Source organism: Heterodontus francisci, chromosome 29 (assembly GCF_036365525.1).
Source record: "Heterodontus francisci isolate sHetFra1 chromosome 29, sHetFra1.hap1, whole genome shotgun sequence".
Taxonomy (NCBI): Eukaryota; Metazoa; Chordata; class Chondrichthyes; order Heterodontiformes; family Heterodontidae; genus Heterodontus; species Heterodontus francisci.
The window spans coordinates 43,677,839-43,689,910 of NC_090399.1; the positions used below are offsets into that span (position 1 = coordinate 43,677,839).

Below are 12,072 nucleotides of genomic sequence, written 5' to 3' on the forward strand. Positions count from 1 at the left end.
ACCATCTGACTGTCTCAGACTCAGTTTCTCTCAGACACTGACCATCTGACTATCTCAGTTTCTCGCTCACACTGACTGTCTGAGTCTCAGTTTCTTTCACACACTGACCGTCTGTCTGTCTGTCTCAGTTTTTCTCACACACTGACCGTCTGACTGTCTGAGTTTCTCTCATACTGACCGTCTGACTGTCTCAGTCTCAGTTTCTCTCACACACTGACCGTCTGACTGTCTCAGTCTCGGTTTCTCTCACACACTCACCGTCTGACTGTCTCAGTCTCGGTTTCTCTCACACTGACCGTCTGACTGTCTCAGTTTCTCTCTCACACTGACCGTCTGCCTGTCTCAGTTTCTCTCTCACACTGACCGTCTGACTGTCTCAGTCTCAGTTACTCTCACACACTGACCATCTGACTGTCTCAGTCTCAGTTTCTCTCACACACTGACTGTCTGTCTGTCTGTCTCAGTTTTTCTCACACACTGACCGTCTGACTGTCTCTGTCTCAGTTTCTCTCACACACTGCCCGTCTGACTGTCTCAGTCTCAGCTTCTCTCACACACTGACCGTCTGACCGTCTGACTGTCTCAGTTTCTCTCTCACACTGACCGTCTGACTGTCTCAGTTTCTTTCTCACACTGACCGTCTGACTGTCTCAGTTTCTTTCTCACACTGACCGTCTGCCTGTCTCAGTTTCTCTCTCACACTGACCGTCTGACTGTCTCAGTCTCAGTTTCTCTCAGACACTGACCATCTGACTGTCTCAGTCTCAGTTTCTCTCACACACTGACCATCTGACTGTATCAGTCTCAGTTTCTCTCACACAATGACCGTCTGACTGTCTCAGTCTCAGTTTCTCTCACACACTGACCATCTGTCTGTCTCAGTTTCTCTCACAAACTGACCATCTGACTGTCTCAGTCTCAGTTTCTTTCACACACTGACCGTCTGACTGTCTCAGTTTTTTTCACACACAGACCGTCTGACTGTCTCAGTCTTAGTTTCTCTCTCACACTGACCGTCTGACTGTCTCAGTCTTAGTTTCTCTCACACACTGGCCATCTGACTGTCTCAGTCTCAGTTTCTTTCACACACTGACCGTTTGACTGTCTCAGTCTTAGTTTCTCTCACACACTGCCCATCTGACTGTCTCAGTATCAGTTTCGCTCACACACTGACCGTCTGTCTCAGTTTCTTTCACACACTGACCGTCTGACTGTCTCAGTTTCTCTCACACACTGACCGTCTGACTGTCTCAGTCTCAGTTTCTCTCGCACAATGACCGTCTGACTGTCTCAGTTTCTCTCACACACTGACGGTCTCAGTCTCAGTTTCTCTCTCACACTGACTGTCTGACTGTATCAGTTTCTCTCACACACTGACCGTCTGACTGTCTCAGTCTCAGTTTCTTTCACACACTGACCGTCTGACTGTCTCAGTTTTTTTCACACACTGACCATCTGACTGTCTCAGTCTCAGTTTCTCTCTCACACTGACCATCTGATGGTCTCAGTTTCTTTCACACACTGACCGTTTGACTGTCTCAGTCTCAGTTTCTCTCACACACTGACCATCTGACTGTCTCAGTCTCTGTTTCGCTCACACACTGACCGTCTGACTGTCTCAGTTTCTTTCACACACTGACCGTCTGACTGTCTAAGCGTCAGTTTCTCTCACACACTGACCATCTGACTGTCTCAGTTTCTCTCACACACTGACCGTCTGACTGTCTCAGTCTCAGTTTCTCTCACACAATGACCGTCTGACTGTCTCAGTTTCTCTCACACACTGACCGTCTGACTGTCTCGGTTTCTCTCACACACTGACCGTCTGACTGTCTCAGTCTCTGTTTCTCTGACACACTGACTGTCTCAGTCTCAGTTTCTCTCACACACTGACCGTCTGACTGTCTCAGTCTCAGTGTTCATCACACACTGACCGTCTGACTGTCTCAGTTTCTCTCTCACACTGACCGTCTGACTGTATCAGTTTCTCTCACACACTGACCGTCTGACTATCTCAGTCTCAGTCTCTCTCACACACTGACCATCTGACTGTCTCAGTTTCTCTCTCACACTGACCGTCTGACTGTCTCAGTCTCAGTTTCTCTCACACAATGACCGTCTGACTGTCTCGGTTTCTCTCACACACTGACCGTCTGACTGTCTCAGTCTCTGTTTCTCTGACACACTGACTGTCTGACTGTCTCAGTCTCAGTTTCTCTCACACACTGACCGTCTGACTGTCTCAGTCTCAGTGTTCATCACACACTGACCGTCTGACTGTCTCAGTTTCTCTCACACACTGACTTTCTGACTGTCTCAGTCTCAGTTTCTCTCTCACACTGACCGTCTGACTGTATCAGTTTCTCTCACACACTGACGGTCTGATTGTCTCAGTCTCAGTTTGTCTCACACACTGACCGTCTGACTGTCTCAGTCTCAGCTTCTCTCACACACTGACCGTCTGACTATCTCAGTCTCAGTCTCTCTCACACACTGACCATCTGACTGTCTCAGTTTCTCTCTCACACTGACCGTCTGACTGTCTCAGTCTCAGTTTCTCTCACACACTGACCGTCTGACTGTCTCAGTCTCTCTCACACTGACCGTCTGACTGTCTCAGTTTCTCTCACACACTGACCGTCTGAATGTCTCAGTCTCAGTTTCTCTCACACACTGACCGTCTGACTGTCTCAGTTTCTCTCACACAGTGACCGTCTGACTGTCTCAGTCTCAGTTTCTCTCTCACACACTGACTGTCTGTCTCAGTTTCTCTCACACACTGACTGTCTGTCTCAGTCTCCCTGTATCTCACACACTGACCGTCTGTCTGTCTCAGCCTCCCTGTACGTCACACACTGACTGTCTCAGCCTCTCCCTGTCCTTGTGTCTATATGGTCTTCAAATTCTGCTTCTTCCCACTTGCCCTTTTTTTTCCCCCTCCCCCCAACCTCGATCTTATGAATGTCACAGCCTGGTGCTCTGAGCAAACTGTAAAACATGAAAGCAGTCGATGATGGTAAGCAGTGATGGCAACAGATGATGACAGTCGACAACTCAGGACACACAGCACCTCGGACACAAACTGGCACATGCCTGGCCCACCACCCTCCTCTTTTACCTGCCCCGTATCAGCTTTTCCAACAGCTGCCTCAGTCACTGGCACGGTGGGTGGAGCTGGTGTCTGAAACTCATCGTAATAGTCATAATACTCGTAATCTTCATCATAGTACTATGTGTGACAGAGACAGCGAGAAACAAAAACACAGCAGAGACTGTTAAAGCAAAAATTAAGAGATTTTCACAAATTTCTGTTCATGTTGGGTAATAAGGCTATAGCATTTAGTCACAAAAAAAAAAGCCACAAGGAATAAGAGGGGACCGATCACTGTTGTCTACACTGAGTGAGGTGTACAGACCTGCTCACTCATCATCCTAAAAGATGAGATCGCCATGGAGATAAAACGGTCGGGCTGCCCTTTCAGAGGGCATGTAATAGTCAACCACATTGCTGTGGGTCTGGAGTCACATGTAGGCCAGACCAGGTAAGGACAGCAGATTTCCTTCCCTAAAGGACATTAGTGAACCAGATGGGTTTTTACAACAATCGACAATGGTTTCATGGCCATCATTAGACTAGCATTTAATTCCAGATTAATTAATTGAATTCAAATTCCACCTTCTGCTATGGTGGGATTTGAACCCATGTCCCCAGAGCAATACCCTGGGTCTCTGGTTTACTAGTCCAGTGACAATACCACTACACCACCGCTTCCCCCCCATTCACAGTTCTTAAGAACGGTCACCAATTGTCCAAGCAGAACTGATTGCTATTTGTCCAAACAGAATTGATCTCCAGTAGTTTTGCAGGAATTGGTCCCTGAAGGCAGTTCAAGGACTAGTCCCTGGTGGTCCCACCAGAGATGGTTCCTGATGGTCCTGCTAGGTTTGGCCTTTGACAGTTCAAGAGCTGGTCAACTAATGGTCCTGCTGGGATTGGTCTGACAGTTCATGAGCTGGTCAACTAACTATCCTGCTAGGATTGGTCTATGCAGTTCAAGAGCTGGTCAACTAATGGTCCTGCTGGGATTGGTCTATAACAGTTCAAGAGTTGGTCAACTAATGGTCCTGCTGGGATTGGTCTAACAGTTCAAGAGCTAGTCAACTAATGGTCCTGCTGGGACTGGTCTATAACAGTTCTAGAGCTGGTTAACTAATGATCCTGCTGGGATTAGTCTAACAGTTCAAGAGCTAGCCAACTAATGATCCTGCTAGGATTAGTCTAACAGTTCAAGAGCGAGCCAACTAATGGTCCTGCTGGGATTGGTCTGTAACAGTTCAAGAACTGATCAGCTGATGGTCCTGCTGCGATTGGTGACAATTTAACAAATGGTCAACTGAAGGCCCTGCTGGGATTGGTCTTCAAGGGCTGGTCCCTTGTACTGATGAATTTGCAGAGAACAGAAGCTCGGGTCTGCTTGGGCTGTTGGATTTAGATCTGGTTATGGATGATATGCTGGTTGATGGACGTACACTACCTAATTCAGTTCAACTGGAGGTTCCACCACAGAATGCAGTCAACTTAACAACCTCATCCCAGCACAAAATGGGCATCATCCCTTTCACAGGGCCCTCCATAAATGCACCAGACAGGTGAAAGGGCAATGATCCCATAGGATGAAACATGAACAAGAACCATTGGAGAGGAATCTCTTAATTTGCCGTGTGTAATCACAGACTGGCCACAGTGTTGTGTTACATCCTTATTTAATATTCTCAACAAGAAGAGTTACGAAAGCCGCCATCAAGTCAATATCTGGAGTTTGCATGGGGTTGCGAAGCAGGCTGGCATTGTGTTCATCTCTGTCAGTTTAGCTTCACAAACCTCGGAGGTGAGTGGGTGGGGCGGTATGTGTAGGGGTGGGAGCGGGGGCACAGGGGAACCAGCACTGCCCCACCCCCATCCCTCCCACTCACAAGTCCACTAGACAGTGTGTTGACGTCTTGTTGTTGCCCTGTTGTCCACATCAGGAAGCAGGGGAGTCACATCCAACTGCTCTCCCCGTTTTACCAAGGAGACGGCTGACCCCAAACTTGACCCCAGTCAAGAGGTCGAGACAAGATTCATTAAAGGTCAAAAGGTGGAATTCCCCCCACAATATGTCAGTGGGCGACAGCAGGCCACACCACATCCACTGCAGGAATGTGTGGGGGACAGCGAAGAATAGGATTGAGGTGGGCACTGATGTCTCCCATGAATGAAGAATCGGACAAGCGGCACCTCTGACCTCTGGGCCCGTGACGGAGTGCTATGCTCCGGGCCTAGCATACATGGAGCTGCTAGGGGGTCAGCAGGATAACCTTCACGGAGTCACATCAGTGGCAGTCTGCCAACACCAGGTCATCATCCCTTTAAATGGCCCCTTTAAGAGGCACAACTATGAGAGGTTTAAGAGGAAATAAAATACTAAGTGCCAGGCGGGAGGTGGGCACGGGTAGAGTGTGGTGACAGATGTTATCCCAACTCTCTTGGAGGGAGTTCCACGGGATTGGGGAGGGAGACTTGAAAGGGGGCGGGGCAACAATATGCCAGATATTCAACCCGCCCGCTAATGAGTCCCAGCTGAAAGCAAAATCGAGGTGGGTATTAAACCCAGCGTCACCCCCATCTATGACAATGGGTTAGGTTAAAATTGGCCCCAGAGTTACTATAGAAACGAGAGGCGTTGTGGTGGGGTGGGGGGGGGGGATGGGGAGAGGGGTGAGGGTCAGGGGACAAAAGGAAGTGAGGATCTAAACCGACTGGAGCAGAGATGAACATCCGCTGGGGAGCTAGGAGTGGACATGTGAGTAATTAGCTGCTCATAAATTCACATCCAGGGACGCAGGCATCCCAGTATCTAACAGACAGAGTCAAACACTCAATGAATTTCCTCGCCCCCTCCCCACCAATAGGGACTCTCGGCATTGCCCGGGCTCAGCCAATGGCAGGCTGGGGATGCACAATGCCAATATAAAAGGGCCCCGGTTGCCGGGACGGGAGAGAGGCCCACACCTTCCAATTGTTAGTTGCCGCCGAATTCATTGGCTCCGCTCTGTTTATAATTCGACCGCTGTTAAGTGGCGTCCAAGGTGGCCGGTTAAAAAAAAAAGGCTCGAAGTGCGCGACGGGGAATGTAGTGCAGAGACGTCATGCCCCACAGGTCGCCGTGTTTGTGTGAGGAGGGGGTGGGGGGGGGGCCCTTTTCCCATTAATCCAAAAGGGCTGCGGTCCCTGTGAGTGAGTCCCTGGCACCAGCAAAAGCAAAGCAAAGCAAATGGGGAAAAAAAACCTAGCCATGGTATTTTTCAGATCAATTCATTCTCAAAGCATGGACCTCACTTGTAAGGCCAGTATTTATTGCCCATCCCAAGTTGCCATCTGAAGGTTATAACTGAGTGTGACTCAGATCACTTCAGCATAGGACTGGAATCACACATCCAGGAAGGAGAGCAGTTTTTTTCCCCTCCATTCAGGGGCACCAGTGACCCAGTTTAGGTATAAATCCTTAATTTACTTTCGAAATCTTGGTTTGGAAACTTTCAACACCATGAGCAGGATTTGAATTCAGGTCTCTGGGATTCCTAGTCCAGTGATATACCCACTACACTACCAAAGCCACCACACTCTGAGCTGCTCAGTCCCTCAGATCAATGGCTGGGGGACTCACTATCCTAGGGTCAACTGCGACCCGTTCTGCACAGGAGGTGGGGCAAGGCTCTCTCGCACACTTACATACTCCTTAACGCTGGGTTCCTGACTCTGGGGGTAGTCCGGGAGTGGGGTGTCGCAGTCCGGACTGTAGTGCTGGCAATAGTCGTAGGCAGCCTGGGGGTCGGAGGAAATCAACAGCTGCTGGATGTCACCCTGAGGAAGAGAAAGAGAGAGTGGGTTAGGAGTGGCTGTGAGATGGGCCAAAGGGCCTCCTGTGATTAAACAGCATGGAGCCTGCAACACCTCCCAGTTACACCAGGCTTGCCAACTCCAGTTGGACAAATTACGATGCAAACTCCCACCTTTAACCACCCCGCACCCCCACCTGGCTTCCCCCCGCATTGGTCTTCTAAAGTGCCTATCCTCCCAAGGACCCAACTCAGCCGGATGCCTCGCGATACGATTGGGTGATTCTTAACTGTCATTCAAACAGTCTCCTTCCCCCAGTCTGCAGTGAATGAGCGAAGGTGTTCCAATTCAAAGAAGGGAAATGTTCTCCCTGGAGAGGCTCAGGTCGGGAGATCAATCTTTAATCCCTGGAGATTCCAGGGCAATCCTGACAGGCTCGCCCCCTTAGCCCTATAAAAAACATATGAAATAGGAGCAGGAGGAGGCCATTCGGCTCCTCAACAAAATCATGGCTGATCTGATTGTGGCCTTAACTCCACTTTCCTGTAGCTCACCATACCCCTTGACTCCCTTGTAGATCAAAAATATGTCTCACTCAGCCTTGAATATATGCAATGACCAGCTTCCACTGCTCTCTGGCGAAGAGAATTCCAAAGATTAACGACCCTCTAAGACCCTCCTCATCTCCGGCTTAAAAGGGAGACCCCTTATTTTGAAACTGTGTCCCCCGAGTTCTCGATTCCCCCAGGAGTGGAAACATGGTCTCAGCATCTACCCTGTCAAAACCCCTCAGAATCTTCTATGTTTCAATAAGATCACCTCTCATTCTTCTAAACTCCAATGAGTAAAGGCCCAACCTGCTCAACCTTTCCTCATAACACAAACCCTTCATCCCAGGAATCAACCTGGGAGAGACAGGGGAAATGGGTGAGGGGCGGGGATAAGGAGCAAGAGATCGGGAGGAGATGAGGGCAAAAGTGAAGGGAGGTGCAGGGAGGGATGGGGAGGGGAGGAGGGTGTCAAAGGGACTGGGAAGGGAGGCGTGGGTTTGAGGAGGAGGTGAGGTGGGACAAGGAAGTGAGGGGGAGGAGAGGGGTATTAGGCGAGGTGTAGGGAAGGAGAGGGGAAGGAGAGGGGTTGGAGAGGGGGTGTGGTGTGGCCTAATTCAAAAGCCAATACTACATCTCCAGAGGACGGTCACTTGATGGAGTGAATATCCGCTCATCCCAAGGGCAGTGGCTTTTCCCCCTCGGAAGCTGCTTGGCCCCCTTTCAGGGGGCGGGTTAATCAGCCGATTGATCGTGGACTTGTGCACTGACTCTGACACACTACAGCAGGGAGCTGGGAGCCAAGAAGCCGCGGGAACTGCAGGCTCAGGAGAAAGCTCTCCGCTTGGAAGCAGAGACAAAACAGCTCACAGTCGGTGCATTCCCCAACCCCCAGCTCTTCCCACTAATCCCCTCCATGTGCCAGAATCCAAGCTTCTAGTCGCTCAGGGCAGGGCTGGTTGGCAGGGAGATGAGCCTGGGCCGTCTCCTCGGGACATCCCCTCCCCCCATCCCCCCGCCCTCGATCGAGGGAAAAACTGCTTCCAGACTAGGCCAGGCTCCCCTACCAGGGGCCTGTCTGACCCCGGCAACCTGCAGTTGTCATGGTACAGTGCTTCTGTGTTTTCATACAGGGCAAGGCCTGAGTGGGGGACTGACAATGACGCCATTCCACCGCTCACTGCTTCCTCTGCCAGGGATTCCTGCAAAAGCTGCTACTGCTACTTCCCTCAGCTCTCCCCGAGTCCCGGGATTTTCCACCCTCGTATGGGGTTGAGCAAAAGCGTAAGGTCCAAGCTTCTGCCCGTGGCCTGTATAGAGGAGTTGGAGGGACTCAGCTGTGACATAGTTGATCAGCCTCAGTGCCCAGTGAAGACAGTAGAGAATCAGCAAGAAAAAAAACAAACTTGCATTAATATAGCACCTTTCACATCCTAAGGATATCCCCAAGCACTCCACAGTACTTTTGAAGTGCAGTCACTGTTGTAAATTAGAAAACAGCAATCAATTGTGCACAGAAAGCTCCCACAAACAGCAATGTGACACTGACCACAAAGTCTGTTTTTTTCGTAAAACCAACACTGTACCTGTCCTGGAAATGTTCGATGGGACAGTGTAGAGGGATCTAACCCGTTTTTTTTTTAAGGTGGCCTTTATACCCCAGGCCCCTTTTATGTATTTTATGTCGAGGGGGCCTTTATTTTCCAGGCCCCCCTTATATACAGTTTATAAAAATAACTATTAAAAAGTAAATAAAACAAAACTCAAATTAAAATGCCATTCTCGCCGTCAATTATGTAGCCCAGTCCCTGTGCTGCCCACCGGTCGCGGAAGGCCTCAAGCGTACCGGCGGACACCGCATGCTCCTTCTCCAGGGACACCCGGGCGCGAACGCAACCTTGGAAAAGGGGCAGACAATCAGGGCGGATGGACCCCCCGATGGCCCGCTGCCTGGACCTGTGAATTGCCACCTTGGCCAGGCCCAGGAGCAGACCGACGAGGAGATCCTCCTCCCGGCCCACGCCCCTCCACACCGGGTGTCCAAAGATCAGGAGCGTGGGGCTGAAAACTTGAGGAGCAGCCCCTTCAAATACTCAAACGGGCTGCGACCTCGTACACTCTACATAAACGTGGAACACGGACTCGTCCAGGCCGCAGAAATTACAGGCGGCCTGGGAGTCCGTGAACCTACTTAAAAGTCTAATGCACGGGACTGCCCTGTGCAACACCCTCCACCCCAGGTCCCCGATGTAAAGGGGGAGGACTCCTGCGTAGAGAGACCTCCATCGGGGTTTCCCCTCGCCGCCAGATGGCAACACCGACCGCCAGGGCGTGTCCGGCTGGCTGACGAGGGCGAGGAAGTGGAGACTGTGCAGGAGCAGCCCGTACAGGAAACCCCTCCGCGCCAATTGGAATGGCATGGAGGGCATTTCTGAGAGGCAGCTCGGGTTGTGCGGGACAGGCTTCCGAGGAGGGTTTCGGGGCCTGGGTCCGATGAGCAGTTCCGGCCGAGCGGGAGTCAGCCCGGCCGGGAGTGCTCCGCTCTCCCAAGCCCCCTCGTCACCTGCAGTGAGGGGCATCCCGGGGGCTTCGGCTACTCCACCGTCCGTCAGTCCGTCCCCGGAGTCAGCCGCCCGGACAGCCGAGGCGCTCTCCTCCACCGGCAGGGGAGCGCCCTGACTGGAGGCGACCATGTTCCAGACTCCGAATAGATCCCGGTAAAAGACAGGCAACTCCCTCAGAGAGGCGCAGCTAACGGACTCCACCGGCAGCTGCGTGTCATCTTGAAGGCAGTGACACTGGCGGAAAAAATAGGTTGCCAGAGCACACCATCTGGGAGGACGCTCGACGTACAGGTATCTCTGCAGGGTCCGAAGGCGGAAAGTCGCTGGGTGTGGACGCACACCAGCGACTGACCGCCCTCCTCAATCGGGAGACTCAGGACTGCGGCAGAGACCCAGTGTTTCCTCTTGCCCCAGAAGAAATCGACGAGTTTCTTCTGGATCTTGGTGGCGAATGCAGGGGGCGCGGCCAAAGTGACCAACCAGTACCACAGCATCGAGGCCACCAGTTGGTTTATGACCAGCGCTCGGCCCCTGTGGGAAAGCACTCGGAGCAGTCCTGTCCAGCACCCCAGCCGAGTGGTGACTTTCGCCTCCAACTCCTGCCAGTTTGTCGGCCAGGCTTCCTCAGCGGGGCTAAGGTGGACTCCCAGATAGAGGAGGTGCATGGTGTTCCACTCAAAAGGTGCCAACTCCTCTGGCAGGGAGTTCACCCGCCACTGGACCCAGGAGACCGGAACATTTCTCCCAATTGATCTTTGCGGAGGACGCGGCAGAAAAGGTCTGCTGGCAGTCGCACATCCTCCGCAAGTCAACGGGATCTGTGACCGCGAGGAGCACGTCATCGGCGTAAGCCGAGAGGACGACCCACATGGCCAGCTCGCGCAGAGCCAATCCTGTCAACCTCCTGCGAAGCAGGCACAGGAAAGGCTCCAAGCAGATGGTAAACAATTGGCCGGACATGGGGCATCCCTGACGCACTCCTCTCCCAAAGTGAAGGGGTGCCGTCAAGGACCCGTTAACTTTGACCAGACACTTTGTGGTGGCATACAAAAGTCGGACCCGGACCACAAAATGTGGCCCGAGTCCGAAAGCGCGCAGAGTCCCGAAAAGGTATTCGTGATCCACCCTGTCGAATGCCTTCTCCTGATCGAGGGAGAGAAAGGCGACCGACTGACCAGTCCTCTGGGAAAGATGGATCAGGTCCCGGACCAGATGGATGTTGACCTGGATGGACTGGCCCGGGACTGTGTAGGACTGGTCAGGGTGGATCATGTGGGCCAGCACGGAACACAGGCAGGTAGACATAGCCCTGGCAAAGATCTTATAATCTGTGCTGAGGCGGGAGACCGGTCGCCAGTTTTTAAGCAGGCGGAGATCGCCCCTCGTCGGCAGCAGGATGATGACCGCCCTGCGCCATGAAAGGGGCATCTCCCCGGTCGCCAGGCTTTCCCCCAGGACCCACGTGTAATCGTCCCCAAAACGCCCTGAGGAACTCCACGGTCAGCCCATCCAGCCCCGGGGATTTGGCCCATGAGAGCTGGTGGAGGGCGCTGGTCAGCTCCGCCAACGGGAGCAGAGCCTCCAATCCTTCGACGCCCTCTGGGCTGACTTGCAGCAGGTCCTCCCACAAAACTCTACGCGCGTCCTCGCTGGACGGATCCAGAGAGAACAACGCACTGTCATAAGTACGGACCAGGAGGCCCATTCCTTCTGGATCTGTCTTGGAGAATCTGTCATCGGCCAGCAACTCGATGAGCTGCTTATGGACCCCCTGCCAATTTTCCAGCGAGTATAAGAAGGGTGAGGCGCGGTCCAAATCTTCCAGGATCTGGATCTGCGACCTCACATATGCGCCTCGGGACCCTATGAGCTGCAAGGTCCCTCAGCGCACCCTTCTCTTTGTACACCTGCCACAGGGTGGGGTCAACGACGGCATGACCAAGGCAGGACTGCAAGTCGAGCACCTCCCTCTCTAGGCGCCCGAACTCGGCTTCCCGCCTCTTGGTCGACCCCTTCGCATACTCCTGACAGAAGACGCGGATCTGAGTCTTGCCCACATCCCACCATAGCCTCTAGGATT

At 52.4% G+C, this 12,072-nt stretch overlaps 1 protein-coding gene across 1 annotated transcript in view; it reads right to left on the reverse strand.

Annotated features, from left to right (window-relative positions):
* The window catches only part of LOC137345808 (collagen alpha-2(XI) chain-like), a 730,020-nt gene that overhangs the window by 513,395 nt on the left and 204,553 nt on the right, over positions 1-12,072 (reverse strand). Inside the window, exons 5-6 of the mRNA XM_068009057.1 lie at positions 6,773-6,904; positions 2,949-3,229 (exon numbers count right to left, since the gene is read on the reverse strand). Coding sequence (XP_067865158.1) covers positions 2,949-3,229; positions 6,773-6,904 — 413 coding nt within the window. The remainder of the gene's footprint in view (positions 1-2,948; positions 3,230-6,772; positions 6,905-12,072) is intronic.